The sequence below is a fragment of the Colletes latitarsis genome, chromosome 2 (assembly GCF_051014445.1).
Source record: "Colletes latitarsis isolate SP2378_abdomen chromosome 2, iyColLati1, whole genome shotgun sequence".
NCBI lineage: Eukaryota > Metazoa > Arthropoda > Insecta > Hymenoptera > Colletidae > Colletes > Colletes latitarsis.
The window spans coordinates 24,502,874-24,530,520 of record NC_135135.1 but is presented as its reverse complement, the minus strand read 5'-3'; the positions used below and the strand labels follow the sequence as shown (position 1 = coordinate 24,530,520).

General features: G+C 41.6%; 1 protein-coding gene across 5 annotated transcripts in view; it reads left to right on the top strand.

Annotated features, from left to right (window-relative positions):
* Nucleotides 1–27,647, top strand: part of Fas2 (neural cell adhesion molecule fasciclin 2) — a 172,650-nt gene that overhangs the window by 120,746 nt on the left and 24,257 nt on the right. For 4 of the 5 annotated variants that reach the window (XR_013081779.1, XM_076783395.1, XM_076783393.1 and 1 more), the window contains exons 2-3: nucleotides 21,335–21,500; nucleotides 22,378–22,401. Coding sequence is in view for 4 of the 5 variants with exons in the window: in XM_076783395.1 (XP_076639510.1) it covers nucleotides 21,335–21,500; nucleotides 22,378–22,401 (190 nt within the window). In the remaining variant the exon portion in view is untranslated. The remainder of the gene's footprint in view (nucleotides 1–21,334; nucleotides 21,501–22,377; nucleotides 22,402–27,647) is intronic. The other variant, XM_076783394.1, reaches the window with a different exon arrangement.

Sequence of the window (27,647 nt, the reverse complement as noted above, 5' to 3'; positions counted from 1 at the left end):
CCCTGGTCGAGCCAAAATTTACTGGAAAATTCAGTCTGCCCCTTAACCGGTAGAGCTTCCGCTTGGAGCCCCGCCGATACACAATAAAGTACACGGTAAAACGGATTCGGATCAATGGGATACCATAAAGACACGTCCGGGGGAAGCCTTATCTCGACTCGCCGCGAATGAAATCCCGTAGGATGGCGGCGGAGTGGCGAATAGCGAGGAGGGCTAACTTTTGCCCAGCGTCACTCGTCTATCGCGACCGCACGGCGCCGACTTGCTGACTTTTATCGCCCCGTTTTATCACTGCACCGTGTTCGCAATTTTCCTACAGCGTCGACGATCTTGCCTTTTCGTCCCCCTCCCACCGTCCAGTGCATTTATTAAAGCGATCGTTCCTCCTCGAACGGAAGCAGCTTCTCGAGCCAACGTTCGAAATTAATTCCAAAGACTCTTTTTGGAATTTTTCCCGGGGGGAACGGTGAAATATTTTCCTATTCGATTTCGACGCGTATATTCAAATCTACATTCGAGGAATATCCACAATTTTTTTCGTAGAAAAATATTCAATAATTCAGAAGTTACAGATAACGTTAAAAAATGTCCTTCGAACGAGATGGCAAAAATTGAGAAACGGAAAAAGCATGTTATTCGATATGAATGTGGTATAAATATTATCGAGGGTAGAACATTCGATCTCTTCTAGAATTTCACAGCTTTCAAACTAATATTCGAATATCATATACACAATTCAGTTTATTCTCTTTCAACCTCTGTCAGTGTTTAATCGTGGCAATTCGACGTTTTTTGACGCGTGCAGCGAATGAGAAGAAGCATCGATGCATACGATCCGCGAAGTCATAATTAGGTGGCTCTAATCTGACGATTTCAGTTTCCAAGGTGTCGGTTTCGCGTCGTCGCGTTATCGAGATTTATCGTCGGTCTCTGTTTGAAGACTCGACTCGTTTGCACGCGATTCTTTCGAGGCTCACGCACGGTGGCTTCTTTGGTCGGGTTTCTTACGTCAGAGAAGCGTTTCGCTCTACTTGGAGAGAACTGAAACGCCCTCGCGAGCTACGTGTCGTATGCACGCGCGCGACGAAGACACGTGTACAGAGCAGGGGCGGATCTGTTTCCACTCTGGTCGTCGCGAGCAGCTCTGTTAGACCTCTTTCACGCCAGCGTTTTTTCGTTGGGTCGTTGAAACCAACGTAGAACTTCAAAGAGACCGATCCGCGGTCTTACGGGATGTATAGCTCGACGCGTTAGAGAGGATCCCCGCGGCGGGGGAACGCTGGTGCAACCTCTTGGCTCGAACTGGTTTGAAGATATTAATCGTCGGGATCCATCTTCTTTAGCAACACGATATTCTCGGTCCCTGTTATCTTTCCATAACTTTCTGTCTCTTAAAACTGACTTTTCTCTGTAAATTCTCGTTCGCCTCGTAATGGCGCCATAATTCAGGCAGAGTAATTTCCACTAGAGCGAATCGATTTCGGTAATATTCCTGGGGAAAAGTCGAGCGGAGAACATATTACCGAACTTACTTTAAGATTCATCTCTATTTAAGACGACGTATGTATAGCATGGTAATTTAGAAAAGATCCTCGCGGTGGGGGGACACTGGTCCCTGCCCCCTTTCCCATCGTGTGATCCTGTTAGCTCTAATATATCGCGTGGAATTTATTAGTAACGTCGGAGATCTTCACGTTGCGAAATATCTGCTTCTTAGCTTAGACCACTTAAGAATGTTGTTAAATCACCATGTTTTAATAAAAGGACGTTGTTAAGCGCCAACATGGTCCTCGTTATCCTTTCACGAGCTTACGTCTTTTGAACAGATTTCTCTCTTTAGATTCTCGTTTGCTTTATAACGAAGCCATTACTCGGGCGATGTAATTTCTGTTAAAGTAAATCGGTTTTACTAAAATTCTCGGGAAAATTTCAGATTTTTTTTTGTTTAAAATAACACGTGTAATACGAATCTACGCGGTCGAGGAACGCTGGTGAAATATTAACTTTTTCAACAATTTCAAATTGTCGAACCTTGTAATCCTCCCACAATTTCGTTTCTTTTAAACAGTAGCAATAGTAGGTGCCATCTTGTAGCACGGACGCTTGGTCATTATTAATACATAATCATTCAGACCTTACACGAATACACCATAAATCGAGCCAGCTGTGTTTACATTGACACTGCAATTGAACCCACGTGCGCCACCCAATAGTAACTCCCTCGCCCCTCCTACTACCCCGCAAGATTTTTCTTCTGGAAACATGGTAATAGCTTCTACTTGATTGCAAACAGGAAACTATGGCACAATATACAGTCGAACAGAATAACAATATCCCACTCATTTCATAAATGGAACGGTGCATCTGCAAATTCAGGACAGCTTCACTCAAGATAAATCGATTCTTTCAGTTATCCGGGTGTACCATATCGAACAAACCTAAGATAGTAGAGTGACACAATAGAGTTCGACTTTTTCATAAATGCAATTGCTCCAACATGGGTAGGTCGACCCTTTCAGTTATCCGGGTCGTACTATATCAAACGAATTTATGTATTTCAACGGGACAACAGAGTCCAACGAATGCAATCTACCGCCTCACTTTGTGGTAAATCGATCCTTTCAGTTATCCGGGATATACTGTACCACCGTACGTAATACTCCTCGATCCGTTATTATTAAGAAAGTTTCTCGCGTTAGCGCGTAATATTTATTAATACATAATCATTCAGATCTTACACGAATACACCATAAATCGAGCCAGCTGTGTTTACATTGACACTGCAATTGAACCCACGTGCGCCACCCAATAGTAACTCCCTCGCCCCTCCTACTACCCCGCAAGATTTTTCTTCTGGAAACATGGTAATAGCTTCTACTTGATCGCAAACAGGAAACTATAGTACAGTATACAGTCGAACAGAATAACAATATTCCACTTATTTCATAAATGAAACGGTGCATCTGCAAATTCAGGACAGCTTCACTCAAGATAGATCGATTCTTTCAGTTATCCGGGTGTACCATATCGAACAAACCTAAGATAGTAGAGTGACACAATAGAGTTCGACTTTTTCATAAATGCAATTGCTTTAACATGGGTAGGTCGACCCTTTCAGTTATCCGGGTCGTACTATATCAAACGAATTTATGTATTTCAACGGGACAACAGAGTCCAACGAATGCAATCTACCGCCTCACTTTGTGGTAAATCGATCCTTTCAGTTATCCGGGATATACTGTACCATCGTACGTAATACTCCTCGATCCGTTATTATTAAGAAAGTTTCTCGCGTTAGCGCGTAATATTTCCCGCGAGGACTGGAACGCGCGGCGATCGAATCCACCCCTGGTCGGTTGCGCGTGAACGTCGAGCACGTGCAAACTGTGTAACGAGTGGCAGCGAAGCTCGCGAAAAAGCGACCAGATTCGCCTTTAACGAGTCTTGCCGCTTTGAGGGCGCCGCCTTTTAGGGACGCGCGAGCGCGCACACACAGTGGCGTGCGCGTCGATACCCCGCGAGGGGACGCCGGAGAGATGATCTTACGCCACGGTGTTTTTTTCCTTTTCGAGGATTTCTCGCTCTCGACGTAATTGCGTGTAGTGCTTTCAGCGGTTGCCAGAGACTCTGACAACTGAAAATCTTCTCGCTAACTTACACTGTCACGTGTTTAAAGACACATTATCGGGTTTATATGATTATACTTTGCACTAGAAAATAAACCACTCGTACACTTTATATAATTTTAGTGGAACGTTTGCAAGATTTTTTAATTTTACTCGGTTCTAGAATAGATGCAGAATAATTCTCAACCCTTCGACGAACGAAAAACGCCTATAGATTTGTGCTCACGTCAGAGGGTCGTTGAGGGTTGTGAAAATAAATCACGTTTAAAAATTTCGTCGAATCTGTCGTTTATTTCGAACAGAGAAATCTTTTCTTCGAGGGTGAGTTGGGGGAGGGTAGTTTTCAAAGAGTTTGGAGACCCGCGGCTCGTAGGAGGAACGGTTACCGGTGGCTTCCTTTCAGATCGTTTCTCGACAGCGCGTTTTTATCGATCACCCTCGTCGACACGGGGCGAAATTACCCCTGATAACCCGGGCTATATCGGAGAAAAAAGTTGGGAAGGTCCGACAGTGGTCGGGGAATCCCAAAAAACTGGCCAGAGTCCAGACGTCGCTATTTCTAATTTATTTATACGCGTACAGGGGGGGTGGTTTCCAGAGCAAGGAACGCCACCGTGCTATTCTCGCGTTGAAATATTGCACGTTCGAGGGAAATAACAACTTTTCCGTTGCACTGTGGAAAATTTCGATAAAAATAGTTGGAAAATTACGGGGACGTCCTCTTGGCGTGCGACGAAGGATCAATGAAGTATAACACGCACGTTACGATATACGATACAGGGCGTATATATCCGTCACCGCAATGAACGTATTAATAAATCCGAACTTGTAAATAACCCGCGTAATACGTCGTGGTTTGTGGCTGGCCTCGAGCACTTCCTCCAGCGCTATAATCCAAATTTTTTTTCGCTTCTCTATTTTAAGCTCACGGTTGGAATACTTAAACTATAATCTCCTCATCCCTCTGTTAAATACTTAAACATTTTTACTCGAATTTACACATTCTACTTGCTATTTCGTAGAAGACTCAAACCTTCGAATGACTAGAAGACACGTTTTTAGTGACCGTTGTCTAATTTTCTTTAAAAAAATATTTAAAAAAAGGGTTAAGTATGACAATTTCACTGTAAAGGGATTGGACGAGCGATTCTAAGGCACCTTCCGGGTGCCGGATGTCGATTAGAAACCCATTGTTTATAATTATCGCTAATGATAATGATAATTTTAGATTTATCTGAATATACCTTTAAATTTATTTGTGAATATGCAGGATTAAATTCTTTCACCGTTCACGAACCACCCTACATTCTGGGTTTCCATATTATTTTAAAATACTCTGTTCTATTGAGTACCATTATATCCCAGACACTACCCTTTTAAATTTGTCTGAATATACCTTTAAATTTATTTGTGAATATGGAGGATTAAATTCTTTCACCGTTCTCGAACCACCCTACATTCTGGGTTTCCATTTTATTTTAAAATAGTTCGTTCTATTGAGTACCATTATATCCCAGACACTACCTTTTTAGATTTATCTGAATATACCTTTAAATTTATTTATGAACATGGAGGATTAAATTCTTTCTTCATGTTTGGACCACCCTCTATATTACACTCTGATCTTCAATTTCATTTAAAAATACTCTGCACTATCGAGTTGCATTATACAAAATATACTTGCACCAAATACACCCAGATAAATAACTCCTTCTCCCCAATACCTTATCACAGAATATAATTAATCATTAAATGAATGGACATTTAAATGAATTACATCAAAATTTTCTATTAATCAGATCAGAGTCAACGTAAATTGCTGAAAAATAATATTTACGCGTAATTTAAGTTAAGTATGACAATTTCACTGTAAAGGGATTGGACGAGCGATTCTAAGGCACCTTCCGGATGCCGGATGTCGATTAGAAACCCATTGTTTATAATTATCGCTAATGTCGATGAATAATTCGCTGGGTCCATTATTTGCAAATGCAAGTTCCGCGAGAAACAATTACCAGGAATGGAGAGGAAAAAAGAAAATAGAACGCGTTTCGCCAATTTTCAATAATAAGCGCGCGTTAAAAACGTTCCGGTGGAACTGTGGCTCGTCCCGTGTAAATACGTGGGAAACTAATTGCAACGTTTGAACGGCGGAACAATGGGAGCATTTAAGCCCCGCTGCCGCGGACGAAGTTTCCTGGCCAACGGATGAAATTCCAAACTGTCTTCTGTAAGCCACACTTCCGTTTGAATATGATCCCGTCGTCGGTGCTCTCTCGGTGCTCCATCGAAACCACCGGATATCGATTAAGCCACATTTCCATAGTTTCCACGACTAATTTCGCCTCGTTGCGTCGACGCGATTGTCACGAACCGTTTCGTCAACATCTTGCGTCCTATTCGTCCAATTGTATTTTGAAATGTCGAAGAACAAAAAAAAGTTCTATAGTTCGAGATAATTTTTAAAATTATCTTCCTTTCTTTCTATAAACGCGGAGCAATAGATTCTTTTGCAAAGGGGGTTTCAGACAGCGACGATATACAATATTTGTATCTTCGACAGTTATTTCGACAGTAAAAAAACACTGTACACGCGCGTTACCTTTTCAAAGCTTTTCCGATTCCACGTTTTTCGCTGGCCCGTGGGCGACGACGCTCGCGATATTCAAACGGCGCGACCTGATTGCCAATTTCGTCGAACATATTTTTTCGCGTACATCTCGTTTATCATTCCAGCCACCCCCCACTGGGCCACCCTCTAAATACGTCTCGCGGGAGAAATCCATTATAAACAGCGAAAAAAAAACCCCTGACCGTGCTAAATATAATGCCAGGCGTCCGGAGCGTCGTCGGAAACAAATTCGAAAATGGATCTACCAAATCCCGGAGCGAGATTATTTCTATTTTTTTTTTTTTTTTTTAACGAGAAAAAGAAGAGTGGAGTTTCGGGTTACTCGTATCAAACGCGCAAAATTTCAAACGGAACGGGTGAAAATCGCGATGCACACCGACGCTCGGGTCGACGGGAAACTTCAAAAAGACTAACGTGCTTTTTTTTATACAGGGTGTTCTGCCACCCCTGGGAATAATTTTAATGGGGGATTCTAGAAGCCAAAATAAAATGAAAATCAAGAATACCAATTTCTTGACTGAGGATTCGTTATAAAGTTATTACAAAATTAAACTGAAAAATTTCAAATCATTCTGGAAAAAATATTTTCAGTTACAGGGGTCAATTACAAGCATTTTTGGTGAATAGACATACCCCCGAAATCCTACTCAGTTTCGAGAAAAAAATTCGAGTAGGTGTTGAAATTTTTCGGTGAAATTAAAAAATTTCAAATCGTTCTGAAAAAAATATTTTCAATTGCAGGGGTCAATTACAAGCATTTTTGGTGAACAGACATACCCTCGAAATCCTACGCATTTTCGAGAAAAAAATTCATAACTGACAATATAATGTCGGACCATAACTATTTGTTACCCTTCAAATTGAAAAGTTTCAAATCGTTCTGGAAAAAATATTTTCTGTTACGGGGGTCAATTACAATCATTTTTGGTCAATAGACATACCCTCAAAATTCTAACCATTTCCGAGAAAAAAATTCGAGTAGGTGGACAAATTTTTCGGTGAAATTAAAAAATTTCAAATCGTTCTGAAAAAAATATTTTCAGTTACAGGGGTCAATTACAAGCATTTTTGGTGAATAGACATACCCCCGAAATCCTACGCATTTTCGAGAAAAAAATTCATAACCGAAAATATAATGTCTGACCATAACTATTTGTTACCCTTCAAATTGAAAAGTTTCAAATCGTTCTGGAAAAAATATTTTCTGTTACGGGGGTCAATTACAATCATTTTTGGTGAATAGATGTACTCCAAAAATCCTGCGCATTTTCGAGAAAAAAATTCAGTACGAGCGGAACTTTAAATTGTCTTACTTTGGCCTCTAGAATCTCCCATTACAATTTTCTTAAGGGGTTAAAAACACTCCCAATGCTAATAAAATCAAAAATTTGCTACCTCGATTCAATTTAAATTAAGAATATTAGGTAAGGTTTCCGAAAAAATTTTGAATACGAAATAACAGCAAACAAAATTATCAAAGGCAAAAAATCGAGAATAAATTAAAGAAAGAGATATGCATTAAAACTTCTCGGTTGAGTACACTACGCTGTCGTCCTTTCCAAAGTATAATCGTTCGCCTAACAGTCCAAGGAACGTTCCTGCGAAAGGACGCTGGAAACTTCCGGCAGCGGCCATCGAAAGTTTCCGTCAACGATGCGAGTTCCGACGAGAGTGCACTGAAAAATAATTCGTATCTTTGAAATTGAAATTCGTTTCGACTTGGAATATATTCCTTCGACTCGACGGTACGAAGATGAGTTTCCCGCGTAATTTTCCGTGTCGGGTTGTCGCTCGCACGGTTGGACGCGAACAAAACAATCGCAGCGGTTGGATCTTCAAATAGACGGGGCGGTAGCAATTTCGCGGTCGTAGTTCGTGGCCGGAAAACTCGAAGCCCCGACGCCACCGTGGTCATGTTTCTCGACGAAATAATTGCATTCTTAAGGCCCTCGGGCGCCTCGAAATTTGACTATCCCGCTGTGGCTCTCGCGTTTTAATAACAAGATCGAAACTGTTCCCCTCCGATATCTTACGAATGCGCTTACCGGAGATATGTGTACCCGCGTATCCTGATACGCTTGTTTGCATCGACCCCCCGCGCTATGGAATTCTCAATTTAACCTGGCAGGCGCGGACTAGACGCTCATAAACACCCCCGCTATCGCATTCCCCAAACGATGAACTACCGTCCCTCCGATCCGCACTGAATTACTCGTCAACGTGTCCAAGAAACGTGTCCGAATAACCGTGAACAGAGAAATAAACGATATTTCTTACGTTTATAACGATCGATTGCCTCGAACACTTTGAGAATTTTGTTTTTAATTCTTTTTATATTCATGATAAATTTCCACTCGTGGGAGGAGAACCAACGAACTTACGTCAAAGGAAAGAGCAGAGATCATAAACGTTTAATTAAGCAAAATAAGACAAACAGCGAATTTACGAACGAAACGAGCTAAGAAGCCCCAAAGAGCTTAATTAACGTATCCTTCGTACAATTATCGAGAGAGAGAATGAAAAAGAGAAGAAAGATTTATTAGTCTTACAATTTGATCATTGATAAAAGATACGGTACGAAGTCGTTAACACGTTGTCGATCGGTAATTTTACACAGAAACTATTCGTAAATTGAAACAGATAATGTGTGTTGAATTAAAAAAGAGAATGATGTGACCGTGGCGAGTGTAATTTTTCGAGTTGGTTGTGGTTGTAGGCTCCGCTCATGTTGTCTTTCGGACGTTCGATTTTTACGATGGCCGCGAAGGGAGAGGAACCGTCCCGGAAGCCTCCGAGGAGCATTTAATTAGAAGCGGCTTATCTTCGACCGAGAGTGTGCTCCGTCTGGTGTGTCGAGAAAACTTTTTATCGGTATCGCGGCACCGGTGTGCCTTTCAGCCCCGACGTGCACTCGGATTTAGATGGCTTCCTTGTTACCTTTGTGCACGCGCGCGCTTTGATCGGCTAACGGGGGAGAACCGTTTTCATTCGAACGGTTCGCGCCGGGTTTCACGGTTTTGTCTGAACCGTAATAGCCATTGTGATCTCGCGGATCTGATAACGCGGCGGGGAAAGATTAATCCCACTCCTTGAAACTATGTTTTGAACGATGATAAATCTCATTGATTCCAAACTCTGGAAAAGCGTTGGTTAAATTTTTTCATTTTTCTCGCAGGATCCTTATTTATAATAGGGATCTAACATGGAAAATATTTCGAGATACGAACATTTGATATTCGATATCAATGTCGATGCTTACCATGGACAGTTTCGTTTCTACTAGATTTCGTATTTTGACTACTTCAAAGGCCGGTTTAAGCGGAAACCTTGCGGCGAAATTGCTCGTCTCTGATGGCTTCGGCGAGAGCCACGTGCTAACAATTCACACCGCAGCGACTTCCGTTTGTCCTCTCGCTTCGTGGCTTCTTCATTTCCACCCAAACGCTCGACTGAAATTGGAGGATTTTTAAGCGCTCTCTAAACGAAACAAACTTACGCAGACATTTTTCGAAAATCCCACTCTCCGTCCTGGAACCTTTTAAATTCATTTTAACGTACCTTTACAGTTACTTGTGAACATGGAGGATTAAATTCTTTCACCGTTCTCAAACCACCCTACATTCTGGGTTTCCATATTATTTTAAAATACACTGTTTTGTTGAGTTCCATTATATCCCAGACACTACCTTTTTAGATTTATCTGAATATACCTTTAAATTTATTTGTGAATATGGAGGATTAAATTCTTTCACCGTTCTCGAACCACCCTACATTTTGGGTTTCCATATTATTTTAAAATACTCTGTTTCGTTGAGTTGCATTATATCCCAGACACTACCTTTTTAGATTTGTCTGAATATACCTTTAAATTTATTTGTGAATATGCAGGCTTAAATTCGTTCACTGTTCTCGAACCACCCTACATTCTGGGTTTCCATATTATTTTAAAATACTCTGTTCTATTGAGTACCATTATATACCAGACACTACCTTTTTAGATTTATCTGAATGTACCTTTAAATTTATTTGTGAATATGGAGGATTAAATTCTTTCACCGTTCTCGAACCACCCTACATTCTGGGTTTCCATATTATTTTAAAATACTCTGTTTTGTTGAGTACCATTATATACCAGACACTACCTTTTTAGATTTATCTGAATATACCTTTAAATTTATTTGTGAATATGGAGGATTAAATTCTTTCACCGTTCTCGAACCACCCTACATTCTGGGTTTCCATATTATTTTAAAATACTCTGTTTCGTTGAGTTCCATTATATCCCAAACACTACCCTTTTAGATTTGTCTGAATGTACCTTTAAATTTATTTGTGAATATGGAGGATTAAATTCTTTCACCGTTCTCGAACCACCCTACATTCTGGGTTTCCATATTATTTTAAAATACTCTGTTCTATTGAGTACCATTATATACCAGACACTACCTTTTTAGATTTATCTGAATGTACCTTTAAATTTATTTGTGAATATGCAGGCTTAAATTCGTTCACTGTTCTCGAACCACCCTACATTCTGGGTTTCCATATTATTTTAAAATACTCTGTTCTATTGAGTACCATTATATACCAGACACTACCTTTTTAGATTTATCTGAATGTACCTTTAAATTTATTTGTGAATATGGAGGATTAAATTCTTTCACCGTTCTCGAACCACCCTACATTCTGGGTTTCCATATTATTTTAAAATACTCTGTTTTGTTGAGTACCATTATATACCAGACACTACCTTTTTAGATTTATCTGAATATACCTTTAAATTTATTTGTGAATATGGAGGATTAAATTCTTTCACCGTTCTCGAACCACCCTACATTCTGGGTTTCCATATTATTTTAAAATACTCTGTTTCGTTGAGTTCCATTATATCCCAAACACTACCCTTTTAGATTTGTCTGAATGTACCTTTAAATTTATTTGTGAATATGGAGGATTAAATTCTTTCACCGTTCTCGAACCACCCTACATTCTGGGTTTCCATATTATTTTAAAATACTCTGTTCTATTGAGTACCATTATATACCAGACACTACCTTTTTAGATTTATCTGAATGTACCTTTAAATTTATTTGTGAATATGCAGGATTAAATTCTTTCACTGTTCTCAAACCACCCTACATTCTGGGTTTCCATATTATTTTAAAATACTCTGTTTTGTTGAGTTGCATTATATCCCAGACACTACCTTTTTAGATTTGTCTGAATATACCTTTAAATTTATTTGTGAATATGGAGGATTAAATTCTTTCACCGTTCTCGAACCACCCTACATTCTGGGTTTCCATATTATTTTAAAATACACTGTTTTGTTGAGTTCCATTATATCCCAGACACTACCTTTTTAGATTTATCTGAATATACCTTTAAATTTATTTGTGAATATGGAGGATTAAATTCTTTCACCGTTCTCGAACCACCCTACATTTTGGGTTTCCATATTATTTTAAAATACTCTGTTTCGTTGAGTTGCATTATATCCCAGACACTACCTTTTTAGATTTGTCTGAATATACCTTTAAATTTATTTGTGAATATGCAGGCTTAAATTCGTTCACTGTTCTCGAACCACCCTACATTCTGGGTTTCCATATTATTTTAAAATACTCTGTTCTATTGAGTACCATTATATACCAGACACTACCTTTTTAGATTTATCTGAATGTACCTTTAAATTTATTTGTGAATATGGAGGATTAAATTCTTTCACCGTTCTCGAACCACCCTACATTCTGGGTTTCCATATTATTTTAAAATACTCTGTTCTATTGAGTACCATTATATACCAGACACTACCCTTTTAGATTTATCTGAATATACCTTTAAATTTATTTATGAACATGGAGGATTAAATTCTTTCTTCATGTTTGGACCACCCTTCATATTACACTCTGATCTTCAATTTCATTTAAAAATACTCTGCACTATCGAGTTGCATTATACAAAATATACTTGTACCAAATACACCCAGATAAATAACTCCTTCTCCCCAATACCTTATCACAGAATATAATTAATCATTAAATGAATAGACATTTAAATGAATTACATCAAAATTTTCTATTAATCAGATCAGAGTCAACGTAAATTACTGAAAAATAATATTTACGCGTAATTTTAAATATGGAGTCAAATCGACAGGTTCCATAAATCGTCGCCAATAGTGAAGCATCTTTCCGGGCGTTTCGAAGCGGAAAACCACGCGTTGGAAGTTCCTCGTCAGATCACCCTACTCGTCCCCTTTATTAGTGTATGTAATTTTGGTTTACTGAACAGCCGCAGCGAGAAACCCTTCGACCACTTCATTATCCTACCACGTTATATCGGGCTACTTAATCGCCGGAGTTTGTCGACAAGATTAGAACGGAACGATCCCCGAGCGTACTTAAGGCCGCGACTTAATCGAGAAACTTTCGGGACGACGGTCCAGTGGCCCTCCAGCGTCTTTTCGTATCGGTTTCCGAACCGATCGGACTCCTTTGTCCCCTTCGCGATAAAAGGACAACGATCAAACACGAGTGGACGCGTTTCCAGTTTAAAATTAATTCCCACGCGGTTTATTTGTTTGATAAACATCGCGTGTATTTTTTGAACGAGGCCGAGGCGATGCTAGTTTTATTTATCCACTCGCGTTCGAACGGTGAAAGCAGCGAGATTGCTCGACAACAGGGAAGACAGTTCGTCGATATTTCAGACAGTACAACCGGGTAAAGTTAACTTCAGTCGCTCAACGCGCGTCCGTTTTCATTAAATCGACGATTAAACGTGTCGCGTCTTGGTCCGCGGGTACACGATGAAAATTGCTGAGCGACAAGCATCGATTACATCTAATTTACCGACACCCGATATTCGCATTCGTAACAATAACGATGATGCAAGATTAAAATACTGAAAAATATACACGGTGCGGAAATGAAAAATTTCAAATCGTTCTGGAAAAATTATTTTCGACTGTAGGGGTCAATTGCAATAATTTTTGGTCATTAGACATACCCTCGAAATCCTACCCACTTTCGCGAAAAAAATTCAGGAAAGTGGATAAATTCTTCGACAAAATTCAAAAATTTCAAATCGTTCTGGGAAAATTATTTTTGGTTGCAGGGGTCAATTACAATCATTTTTGGTGAATAGACATATCTTCGAAATCCTACTCACTTTCGAGAAAAAAATTCGAGGTATGAAATTTTTTGACGAAAAAAGAAATTTTTCAAATCGTTGTAGAAAAATTATTTTTGGTTCCAGGGGTCAATTACAATCATTTTTGGTCATTACATATACCTCCGAATTCCTACTCACTTTCGAGAAAAAAATTCGTGATGTGAAATTTTTCGACGAAAAAAAAAATTTTTCAAATCGTTCTAAAAAAATTATTTTCGATTGCAGGGGTCAATACAATCATTTTTGGTGAATAGACATACCCCCGAAATCCTACGCACTTTCGAGAAAAAAATTCATTACCGTAAAAGTAATGTGTGGCCGGAGATCTGTGATTATATTTCTCGTTTTTATCACTTTATATGTAAAAACAAATTTTTAATAGGAGATTTTGGAGGCCAACTAATACGAAAATCAAGAATACCAATGTTTTGACATAAGGGTGGCAAGACTTTTCCCTTTATAATTAAAATAATTCTCAATCTGAGGTGTTCAGTTTTGAGTCGTGTAGTTTGCAATGGTCTGAAATCGAGATTTTGGTCCGCCAGTTAAAGAAAATATAATTATAATAGTATCGTAGTAGAGAGAGCTCGCTAAAAATGTTCTTTGTGAATGGGGTGGGCGGGAGGGTGAAAATCGAGAACCCAGAGTATGGAGGAGGTAGAAATTTCGCGACCAAGCGTCGTCGAAGCCGGGCTGTGGCAATAAACCTTGATAATTTTGGGTATCAAGCGTCTCCAATTTCAACGGCGTTTCCCTCGCGAACTTTCCGCAGAACCCCGTCGCCATTTCCCCAGCAGCTCTCGCCTCCTCCACACCCTGCGCCGGGAATGAAAACTAACAATCGCGCGAGGACCGTCCAAAGTTTGCCCCGGGTACCAGGGCGGGGGTGGAAGTTTGTCAAGTAGCTACATCCGAAAATTTCCGTAAGCCTCCCCCCTCCCACCTCTCCATATATAGGCGGTTCTCGTTTTTCACCCTTACCCGGCCAATTCGATATCGGAATTTGATCAAATCCTCTCTCCAACCCTCTTTTCCATCCGTCCTCGCGCAGAGCGACCCTCTGTTTTCCGACCCTGCCAGATCGAATTCTTCCAGCTCGAGTGACATGTCGCCGAGTTTACCCGCTCTTCCACCCCCGTCGCGACGCCGTACGTACACCGGGTGGCGTGTAAGTAACCGGGGTAGGAGACCAAAGTGTACGCTCGGAGAAGGGTCCACGGGGGGTGTAGGTAACAGCCTAGAGAAACCCGTGGTGAGACGGAGGTTCGAACGTATACGTATGCATCTGGGGAATAGGGGAGGGGAATGGCGGATCCATTGAATAGCCCCTCGGGTGGCTGTGCCAACAAACCCTAACTAACGTAAATAAGATGTCCTAGGAGGGTGTCTCTCTCTCTGTCTTAGCTTTCCCCCAATGGTCTCTCTTGCTTTTTCTACGGGGGTTCCTTCTCTCTCACCCTCTTCCGTGACGGCGATGCGCGAAAGCCATCTTCTTACCCTCGTCTCGGACCGGTCGAAGGCAAGCCTGATGAAGCCCCGGGGCCAATTACCGGATTTCTTCGCGAATGCCCCGCAAGAAGAATGCGCTTCGTCCCGCCACGCGCTACGGAAACGATGAATTTGCGAATTTTCGGGGGGTTGTTGGATATATAGCGCCCCGGCTCGTGCGGTACGCCATTGTAAACGCCCGGGGGTTTGGGGCAACCTGGGTTCGCGAGTCGGACGAAATTTGTAAAACGATTATAGAATCCGTTTGAGTGGATCCTCCCGGGGAATCCTGGGGGATTGATTCCTCCGCCCTTCGATGTTCCTTTTCGACGATTTCCGCTGAATGAGTTTCGTATAAGCCCCCGGCGCCCCGTAATGGCCGGAGTCGCGATGAGAACGCGAATTCACCCCGTCCGCCGGACGCCTACGATGCACGTTTCGAGGAGTCATTAATTACACGTTATATGGAAAATGCAGGGGGGAAACTGCCCCTATAGATTGTCACGTTCGCTTGGTAATTCATCTTCTCCAATTGATCTCTACCCCGGCCATTTTTCATTCTTACAATAAGGTTTTCCATGTTCATTATTATGTTCCACTGCTGGTGGGAGAGTGGAGACGCTAGGGCACTCGATAGTCGGTCGAAGACTATATAGGAATCGGTGGATGCTCGAACACTTGCGAGAAAGATAAAAGCATAGCCCTCTACCGACGAGAGCACAAAGTGTCGCCAGAGTTCAACCGGGTTCCTGACATTCTTTCATAGTTTTCATAGTATTTATAATTCTTAACAATAAACCTGCCAACTCAAATAATCGTTTTTGAAATTTCGTGTAGAATTTCTAACATACAATGTTATTTTAGTGCCATTTAACGTCACGACTTTTCTCATTTTTCAATAGTCACTTCTATTCTTATTGTTTGTCTTTCAAAATATGGTATCAAATTCTGGTTAGCTTCCGACGTAAATTAACAGCGCATATTAAAAATAATAAAACTTTAGACACGTGTAGTTCCGAAACTACTAGAGTTTTATCCATAATCGAGCCACTGTTAGAGGCGACAAGATCTCCTCTTTAAAATGGTTTTTGGTTTTTATAGATCCGACGTCCCATTTTCGAGATATCGTAATTTATGTAAAAGGTAATTTTTTAGTTCCGACTATCTCTGTCTTCTTCTAAAGCGTCGGACCTTTTTGTCGCACCTGCATCGTGCTGACCTACTCCACGTACGTGACTGTCGTGACCTAGTTTCCCGTAGTATGTCCAAGAATTTACTACACGCTACTATTCACACATGCGCGGTCATTGACCTCGCGTCAATGAACGTAAACAAACGCTTCGGACCCTCGTATCTCCGGAACTAATGAAGCTATCGACTCTCACAAACGCTCATTTTAAAGGGCATTTCATCCTCTATCCAACGAACTAAATTACTTTTATAATTTATTTTGTCTTCTACGTTTATTTTGCAATTTACTTTGACGTTACATACCCAAAGAAGTTCCAGCAATTTCCACCGGTCATTTGATAAGACAGTAATTCTAATTTTGTAATCTACATTAAATTTACAAATGATATATTTCATTCCATCGAATAACAATAACCATCAGGCTCGATAGAGTTTCTACGTCGATTTTTCTAGCACCGTTCGCGGAAGCCTCGCCGTTCGTTTTGACAAATGGCGTTTCGCGACGTCCCGGTGGCCAGAAACACGACCATTTGTCCCCGGTTAGTCGCGTGACGCAGGTTGCGCGCTGACGTAATCGGCCGTGTCGCGAAAATTGAAACTGTGTCAAATGAAACGGTATAAAAAATATCGTTCTCGGTTTACAGTCCGCGCGTTAACCGCTGCTCGGTGTCGTGGGACACCGCCGCCCGGTGTTCGCCAGCGTCGGCCATTACACGGCGGTGAAACACTCGCGCCTGAAATTGTAATGCGGCAATTAATTTAATGGAACAACAGCGGCGACTCGACTCTGGAACGCCAAACAGTGGCCCCGGCCACAGTGTGCTCGCGTACGAAATTCGTTCACGCGATATCGCGTGTACAGGGTGTCCCGTTAACGCTGGACCTTCTACCTCGAGGAAGTTCATAAATAAAGAGTTTAAAAAAAAATTTCGTTCTACATTTTCTATTTATTCTCGCATAGACGGTCTTTAAAAGACATCCCGTATGATTTCCGGGCCCGTGATTCGAGCATGGATGCGGAAACGCCGGTTGAAAGAGCATCTGGCGAAGTTCTGTAATTGATCCAGGATACGAGTTTGTTACAGAAGTATCGAAGATCGAACTTTAACGCAAAGTGGAGAGATATTTTCGATTCCACCGTGTATGGCAATTTGTAAGTTTCGCGAGGTTTCTTTTTTATTCGATTTTTACTAATTGGGAGGTTCACGAGGATTGATCGTCATAGAAATAGTACTCTACGGTCAATTGTAGAGAAAAGATGAATTTCTCTTTTCATTTTTGTTTGTTTGTAACTTTGGTAGTCCCTGTATACTGTAATTGGCAATCGAGTTCGATGTGCTTACCAAATACCCCAAAATGGAACGAGCAATCGTTTTGTCACAGTTTCGCTCAATTTATAATTAAAATACAAACGTATTGTAATTGAATTTAACGTTTGTAACAATAATTGTTTGTTGAATGACAGTTGTTTTGTTCCTCGATATCGGTACGTAAACATCGAGGTAATATTTTTCGATTAATCATAGCAATAACGGACGCGCCAACGCAACTTTAATTCGGGTCGACGTTTCGACGCGTGGTTTCGGTCATTTAATTACTTTTTCAAACACTTGTGCATCGACTTTCAAAAAGTAAATTCACTCTTATATTTCATTCTATAAACATTTCAAATATTTAAAATTACGCACTTTTAATTTCTGTATACTTTCAAATATATTACCGATCGGTTAACGCTGTCAACATTTTTATTCAAATTTTAATATTTCAATACTGTGCTCGTTACTTTATGGGACCTAGTCAGTAATTAAAAATTTAGCAAATATTAAGGTTCGTTCCAAGCATTTAAAATCGCAAGGTCGAAGGTTCCTCGAAGACGCGGACGAGTTTGATTCGTTAAAACCGTGGCGAAGGGTCCTCGTTCGCCCGTCTGAGGGGCGTTGCATCCCTTAGCGATGCGACTGTAAAATCGAGGGCAGAGAATAAGGCGATGCGTTTAACGGGAAAAACTGACGCAGCCAGAAAGTTAACGAGCGTGCCAGACGGCGTTACAGTTCAGAGTTCGTCCCCCTGGCCCGGTGGAGGAGTAGATTCGAACGGGAAAGTCCAATTTTCGGTCTCACGGTTCTTCCCCGTTTCGCGATAAGAAGTTCGGCAATCGGGAGGATTACGACCTCCCCCACGAAACGTCCTGCGTCGGGACAGCTTATTTGTTGGAGCCGCTCCGAGGAAACAACGCTCCGCCGTCGCGATAAGGCCCGCGAATTCATCATTTCCGGCTCGCTTCGTCCAAGGGGGAGGACGCATTAAAGATTTTCCAACAGTCATTCCCCAACGATGCTTCGTAGACGACTAATAAAGATCACGAAGCAGACGTTCGACAAGCCACGAAGCTTTGCAATGGTTGAAGATCTGCGTTGGTTCTTGGTTGAATAAAAATTAAATACTTTGATCAAAGTTTGATTGTTCCGGATATAAATAGTTGTTGAATTACGAATGAAATATAGTCAAACTGGTGGGTGATATATACAAGTTTACCGATCGAATCCTGACCGTGGCCCATTTACACAGGTTTCGGTGACGATTTTTCTCGAGCAACTTGTATTTCCTTAGGTTCGTATCGAATGTAGGAAACAGCCTTCCAAGCACCTCGGGACGCATAAGCCCGTAAGCGTCTCATCGTAATCTCCTTACGCGAAAATCTCGGCCATTGTTTCCGAATACGCTAACGAAGTATTACATTATGGATTTAGTCGCGCTGGGGAATTATTGGAACGCAAGGACGGGGCGATTATTCGTGCCAATTTCTTTTAATTTTGTCCTCGATGTCCAATGACTGTTGCATGGAGAGGACTGTCTTTCCCATTTTGCGGATTCAAGGATCAACTTTTCGAATATTTTTGCGATTTGTACATATTCTCCACCAAAACACGCGTAGTTTGCTTTTTTAAACATTAAAATCGTCCAATCCGTTTAGGAGTTATGACATTTTAAAGATTCGAATGAAATTTCAAGGAAGCATCTGGTCCCACATTAGAGTTTCGGTAAGGAATTTTTTTCTCGGAAATGCATAGGACTTCGAGGGTATGTATAATGACCAAAAATGATGGTAATCGACCCTTGCAACTGAAAATAATTTTTTTAGAACGATTTGGAAAATTTTTTTTCCCAACCTTTCGTGTTGCTCAACGACTTGCAATAACAAAATTAATAATCCATTCACAACTGAATAACTAGAAATTTGTGCACTGGACAAGAATTTTTACAATGAATTTTAATAATAACTGTGCATCTTTCCTCGAAGACTCGTAAATGTCCCATAAATATCACGTGACACAAATACCCAATATGGCGGCCATGGAGAACGAGTTGTATAGACCATATATAGTATTTCTAACAATAGCAATATTAATAATTCATCCACAACCAAATAACAACGAATTTATCCATGGAACAAGAGTTTTTCTAATAAATTTTGATAATAAAAGTGCATCTATCCTCGAAGACTCCTAAATGTCCCATAAATATCACGTGACACAAATACCCAATATGGCGGCTATGGAGAACGAGTTGTATGGATCATATATAGTATTTCTAACAATAGCAATATTAATAATTCATCCACAACCGAATAACAACGAATTTATTCATGGAACAAGAGTTTTTCTAATAAATTTTGATAATAACAGTGCATCTATCCTCGAAGACTCGTAAATGGCTCATAAATGTCACGTGATACAAATACCCAATATGGCGGCCATGGAGAACGAGTTGTATGGATCATATATAGTATTTCTAACAGTAGTAATATTAATAATTCATCCACAACCGAATAACAACGAATTTATCCATGGAACAAGAGTTTTTCTAATAAATTTTGATAATAACAGTGCATCTATCCTCGAAGACTCGTAAATGGCTCATAAATGTCACGTGATACAAATACCCAATATGGCGGCCATGGAGAACGAGTTGTATGGATCATATATAGTATTTCTAACAGGAGCAATATTAATAATTCATCCACAACCGAATAACAACGAATTTATCCATGGAACAAGAGTTTTTCTAATAAATTTTGATAATAACAGTGCATCTATCCTCGACGATTCGAGCGAACATCCAATATGGCGACCACGTAGATCTCTCCTATCGCGGAAGCTTGCATTTCGAGCCACGTTCGGGTGATTTTGTCCCGCTGCGCGTGGAGTACTCCGCGACGAGATCCTCGACAAACTGTTATTCCTCTCGAAAACAGGGTTTATGATCGCGTCAGCGGCGTCGGTAACGTTTCCTAGTTAGGGCAATTCCGTACTTTCGCTCGTCACGATTAATTAGCTTAATTTTGGCTTCCTGTTGTGCGTGCCGGCGGGGCGGCCGTCGCACACGCTCGTTGCGTGTCACGTCGGCGTAACGGGCCGCATTCCAGCGTCATAGTTGACGCGCGCGTGTCGCCCCGTTAAAGCGCCCGTGGCATCCGCCGAGGATGAGCGCCGCCGAGACGACGATCTGCATTTCGGTGCTGTGCATCTACGTTCTCAGAGCCACCACCACGCCCCGCGCCACCGGTCGTTTGGGTAAGAAGCTTACGTCGTCGCGGTGAAGCTGCCACGCGACGATCCTCGCCTAGCAAACCGCCGCTTGTCGCGGTTTAAACGCTCGCCTTCCGCCTCTGTTCCGAAATCGCAAGCATTCTGTCCGTCGTGTTTTCAAATTAATCGCAAAAGAACATTCCGCGACTCAAAATATTTCATTCCAGCGACGGTAAGAGGTTTGGGTCGGGTGCTAAAGAAATTGATTCTCGAAATTAGAGGTTGCAGAGAATAAATCTAAACGGGACACTTGAATCACAACGAGGTTACGAAAATAAGTAGCAAAGTTTCGTTTTCCAGCGACCCCATCGGTCAACCAAGATGGCCGCCATCGAGTAACAATTAAACGCCGGGACTCGCGACGCGTTACACGTGCGAGCATCGAAATCACCCGGCGGAGAGCGACAGCGTCGATAATGGCCGTCGTTCGTGACCTGGCGTATTTAACGTGTTCCGGGTAAAAATGGCGGACAGTTCCCAAGGAAGTTCGAGGCAACAGCGTTATTACGGAATTACGTGCAATCACTGGGTCGATTAAAGCGTCGAAGAAATTATCCCATGGTTTCTACGTCTGTCCCAAACGATACTTTTCGCTGCAACGATGGGTCACGACTTTTGTATTCTGGTTGCAGCTTACGCGATCGAGCCTTACTTGGAGATCCTGCCTCTAGGGGAGACGCAGACGAAGCCGATCGGGTCCAGCATCATCTTGACGTGCAACCCGAAGGTCGAGGACACGAAGCTCATCAGCGACATACAATGGCTCGATCCGCAGAATCGTGTGATCGAGTCCCTGAAGTGAGTAGATCCGTCGCCGTAGATCGTTAACGGTGTTCTCGGTACGTTCTCTGTGAATCGTCCCTTGCACTCTCGTTTGGTGGGATCAGTTCGATCAATTTCGTTTCTGCGAGCTTGAAACTTGTTACAATTCGTTCTGAATATAATTTAAACGGCGCCTCGATATTACGAATGCTGAAATGAACTTTTGCATCGACATTTTTATGTTTAAGTTCGAGCATAAATTTAAATTTGAGTTCGTGAAACGTTGCAGTAAAGGTAGAAAGAATATACGAATCGTTTCCGTTGAGAAATGGTTCCAAAAAATGTTACGACTTTCCGTAAGCAGACCCGGGACCGCGCAACAAAATCTCGTTGATTTATCGAATCCTTCAGACTCGCAGAAACGCACGGGCACGGTTAACAGTCATAATTCAGGCGATCGCTGGGAACGGGGAACGGGCACGCAAGGGTATCGGCGACAGCGCAAACAAACTCCAAGCCAGACGAGAATATATGTGCAAGGGATGTTTGCGCTTTTCAGCTTAATTTTTTTCGAACGAAAACAGCGACGCTTTTAGCCGATAATCGAAAGGAGAGCAAAATGAACGTCATGGGACTCGAACGGCCGAATCGGTTCGAATATAATCCGCGACAAAAATATTCCAACCTCCGGAAAAGTTACATTTTTTAAATCAACAAAAGTTTCCAATCATTCCCGAATCGCAAATACGTTTGAATCGCCGCATTTTTAACTAAAATTCGAACGATTCGGGCGATCGAATCCCGAAGCCTCTGTAATACGTAGAAAGGATTCTTTTGCGTAACACACGAGAAAGAACACGATCAACACCCAAGCACTAATTTAACGAATTTCTGTCACTTGTTTTGCACACAGACTCGTCGTCATACCGATCGAAAGGCGAGTATACAAAACTGAATTCAAGACTTAACACGCAACCGTAGTTTTCGTCATTCAAGTTTCCCTCTGTTTTGTGCGATGGCCCCCCCCCCCCCTTAGTTACTTTAGTCTCCATCCAACTTAGGAGAATGTTTTTCTTCAACCCATCGCCCCCCCCCCCCTCTGTTACCATCACCGCCAGCACACAATCACCAAACCCCCCCGCACCCACACCCGCTCGTGGCTGATTTACGTCTACTACAGTCTGTACAGGAGCTCTTAATTGCTGCAGGCCCGCCCGATTGTTCTGCGAACTAAGCGTTGCTCATTAAGCTGTTCGAGAAAGTTTTCCGCCTTCCAACGGGTAAACTGACTTCCCGTTGTATTTGAACGTTAAACGCCGCTGTGTGTACCTTGGCGTTCAGGCAAGAAACCTGAGGGGGATGATGGTTGGCTAAAATAGACATTAAAGGATGCTCGGACGCGTTATGAAAGTGCCGTTCAATGACGCAACCAACGTAGCCGGGAGCAATTAAGTGGCTTCGTTGACGCGCTGATATTTTCGTACCCTCGCGATGCGTTACGCACCGGCTTCGACGGGGACCTCGAGTTAACCTAAAAATAAAGAAAAAACAAACGTTCGACCGCGTCCCTTGCACACGGGATCGACGAAGCTTGAACGCGCGTCCAAAAAATAAAAGATTCAACGAAGTTTATCCTCCGTTGTTAGATAAATTTAGAAAAAGAAAGGGAGTCGGTTGCTCCCGAGAAAATGGTATTTTGCATCCCACCGGGTATTATAATCGCTCTAGAAAAGACGGTGAACATTTTCCGCAGTTTGTTTAGTTTCAATTATACACATTAGCACATTCACTGTCCATGACCCACATACAGATCACAGCGTGCGTGCAATCGAGTACGGCGACCGAGAGGCCGGACAGTGAACGCGTTAACGAAGAAGAATAGACGCTTCCCGAGCACTCGACGCACTTTTATTCGAAACAGCAGCGAATTCTAGGTCTTGAGGAGATATTTGATGCACCAAGGGACCGCTCGAATCTGTAAATTATTATTTAATTTCGATCGGTAGCGTAGAGCATCGCGTTGGTTTCCTCTTCAGACCAACGAGCCACGACTGTCCGTCTGCGAATAAGCAGGCGCCTCCTCCCGTGTTAGTCCGGCGCGATGGGGATCCGCTCCGTTAATAAATAATGTATCGCGGCGTCCGTCTTGCAAATATTTAACAGCGCGATCAAACAATCTAACGAGCGTTAACCTCGGTAACTGATTCGTCGGATCGCCTGTTTGCCCGATTATACGCGGGCCCCGCGAGCGATTTGCATAATTATGTCCGCTCGTCGCGGGGAGTAATGGCCGATAAATTCAACGGTGAGCGCGTGTACCGGTCGAGAGAGAACCGTTTCATTAATTGTACTCGGTGAGCGTTCCTACGGAGAACGAAGAAGAACAAGGGAATTGCATAATCGCCGGACTAACGCTGTTATCGTTTCGACGCATCGCTTAGGCTCGCGGATCCGTTTCAGCGCCCCCCGAATCGTTCCTCGTTCTCCTTTTGCAAAAAGCAACAAAATTACGCCAATTTGCCCCAGCTACGATCGCGGAAAAATAAAAAAGAAAAAAGTCTCTTACTCGTTTTCAACGTGGCTGACCGAAGACTATGCTGGGGGAGAGTAAGGTTTCAGAATTTAATTCTCAAGTCGAGGGAGATAAATTTTCGAGGTTAATAAGTAATCGAAGAATGAAATATAATTTTTTTAAATGAAATAAAGAGAAATTGTTACTTTGTACGTCGAACGGCTCATTCGGCCTTTTTTAGATTCATTTTTCCGCGTTATACGGAAGTCTCGTCGCGCCTAATTATTTCCAGCCGGCACGCCCTAAACGCGCGCTAAATAATTCAAATTATATAGTTGAAGTTTGAAGCGGATATCGTCACTGGTTCCTGAGATACAGAAAATTATGCAAATTAGCTCGAATAGAGTAACGATAGATCGTAACGTTAAATTTAATGGGGCCAACTTGGCGAACTTCGAGCCTAAGTAGAGGGAACGAACGACGAACCGAGTCGGTCGAATTGTATTTTCGAATAACGAATCCTAGAATATTTCCCCATAAATAAATAAAAGGAAGCATCTACCATACGTTGGACAAACAATTTCTTATTTCGTTTCAAAAAGCGATCATCGAATCTACGTATTTTTTCAAACTTCCCCCAGCTCGCGACTCCTCAATAAATCGAGAAATAAATATCTACGCTCAGATTCTAATCAGCGTTGGGGTTTCGTTCGATTGGTTAACACTAAACCTACCGGCACTGCATATACCCATTTTTCTTTAACGAGGCAACGTACTTCTAATTTTTACATACGTATAGAAAGTTATGTTTTGATGTTCATTCGTAAGATGTTCTTTCCTTTTATGTGAAAAATTTTCTTAATATTCATCGGATAGAAGATAAAACACCCTTGAAAACGAATTTTGTTCCAAGTCGATACCGTAGTTAGTTCTAGAGAAAAGAACTATTTAAGAAAAAGTGCTGGCTAGTAATTACGCGAACATCCTGTATTTAAATTCATTTTCAATTAAATAAACAATTTATGGGTCCAGTTTTATCGTACACTAGTCGTATAATCGATAGGAGTTGCCGAAATGTCTTTGGGTATGTAGGGTCAAAGTAAATGTTAAAATAAACATAGATGACAGCATAAAAAATAATAGTTAATATGTGCATCGGATAGGGGATGAAATGCCCTTTAAAATGAGCGTTTGTACGAGTCGATAGCTTCATTAGTTCCGGAGATATAGCGATTTTAATTTCAAGTCGCTGCGGCGGTTAGTTTCGGAGATAGGGTTTGTTTACGTTTTGTTGTGCGCTCGCGAGTTCATTGATACGCGCGCGCGACACTAGTAGACAGTGCGTAGTAAATTCTTGGAAATACTACGCCTGAAACTAGGTCACGAGAGTCACGTACGCGGGGTAGGTCAGCGCCACGCACGTCCGACAAGGAGGTCCGACTCCGCTAGACGAAGACAGAGATAGTCGAATTGGAAAAATTACCATTTACATAAATTACGATATCTCCGAAACGGAAAGTCGGATCGACAAAAACCAAAAGCCATTTCAAAGAGGAAGGTTTGCCGCTGCCAACGATTGCTCGATCATGGCGAAAATATTAATAATTTCGAAACTACGCGTAATTAAAGTTTTAGTAATTTCAATGCGCGCTGGTAGTCTGTTTTAGCACGGAAAGAGCCGTAGCGGGATCTTAAAAAAATTACCCCTTTACATAAATTACGATATCTCCGAAACGGAAAGTCGGATCGACAAAAACCAAAAGCCATTTCAAAGAGGAAGGTTTGCCGCTGCTAACGATTGCTCAATCATGGCGAAAATATTAATAATTTCGAAACTACACGCATCTAAAGATTTATGATTTTTAATACGTGTTAATAGTCGAATTAAAAGAATTACCTTTTACATAAATTACGATATCTCGAAAACGGAAAGTCGGATCGACAAAAACCAAAAGCCATTTTAAAGGGGAGGCTTTGCCGCTGCCGACAGTGGTTCAATTATTAATAAATCACTAATAATTTCAGAACTACACGCATCTAAAGATTTATAATTTTTAATACGTGTTAATAGTCGAATTAAAAGAATTACCTTTTACATAAATTGCGATATCTCGAAAACGGAAAGTCGGATCGACAAAAACCAAAAGCCATTTTAAAGGGGAGGCTTTGCCGCTGCCGACAGTGGTTCAATTATTAACAAATCACTAATAATTTCAGAACTACACGCATCTAAAGATTTATAATTTTTAATACGCGTTGTTAGACTGTTCTAAGACAGTGGGAACTGTAAATTCTCTCCTTTCGTCTTTACTATACATATATTTCCTATTTACATCGGAAGCTAATCAGAATTTGGTACCAAATGTCCAGTTTTTTTACAAAAAAACAAATCGTTCAACCGGTCAGATGACCAGTCGTGGTAGGCAAGACAGACCACATATTTTTCTCAGAAAATAAACAATAAGATTAGAAGCGAATATTGTAAAATTCATTGTACGTATACTATAAGAAAAGTCGTGAAGTTAAGAGGCGTTAAAATAATATTGTGCGTTAGAAATTCTAAACGAAATATTAAAAACGGCCATTTGATCGGTCGCGGTAGGTTTAGTGTTAAACCACCGCCGCGTCGAATGCTCCCTTTTTCGCTATTAAATCGCCAGTCTCGATCGCGTTTCCCCGGACCGAAAGGGTGCATTAAACCGTATCGGTGCTGACGTAACCGTTCGAATTCGCATCGGTCGCGAAACGATTCATTACCAGGCGTGATTCAGCATCCCACCTGGACCTTATCTCCGTCTCGTGCACGGTCGCGCCAAACGCTGTTAAATTGTGTGAATTCGCGCGAATGTGTTCCCCGTCGACGACAATTCCCACCAGGGGGCACACGCAAACGGTCCGAAATTGCTGGCCCGGCGATCCGGAATCGCAGTCTTGGTTCGATCCCCGGCTCTTACGTCGAATTAAGGTCGATCGATTTGCATCGCGGCGCGACAATCGCGAGCTATCGATCCGAATTCGATGCGCCATCGGTGTTCACCCAACCTCTCTCAAACCCCCCTCGCCATTTCGCAACGACATTTCACCGATATCGGATCCGATGTTTCGCGTTTCTTCGAGAGGAGAATTCGAGGGTGAAAAATGCAAAATTCACTGTATACGGGGAGTTCGACCAACCCTGGGAAAAATTTTAATGGGAGATTCTAGAGGTCAAAATAGAACGAAAATCAAGAATACCAATTTGTTGATGGAGGCTTCCTTCAAAAGTTATTAACATTTAAAGTTCCGCCCGTACTGAATTTTTTTCGCGAAAGTGGGTAGGATTTCGAGGGTATGTCTAATGACCAAAAATTATTGCAATTGACCCCCCTAGCTAAAAATAATTTTTCTAGAACGATTTGAAAAAATTTTTTTTCGCCGAAAAATTTAGGCACCTACCTGAATTTTTTTCTCGAAAGTGGGGAGGATTTCGGGGTATGTCTATTGACCAAAAATTATTGTAATTGACTCCTGCAACTGAAAATAATTTTTTCAGAATGCCTCAGTCAAAAAATTGATATTCTTGATTTTTGTCTTATTTTGACCTCTAGAATCTCCCATTAAAATTTTTCCCAAGGGTGGTCGAACACCCTGTATATTTACGAAAATACCGCGCTAGCGAAACACCGGGCCGA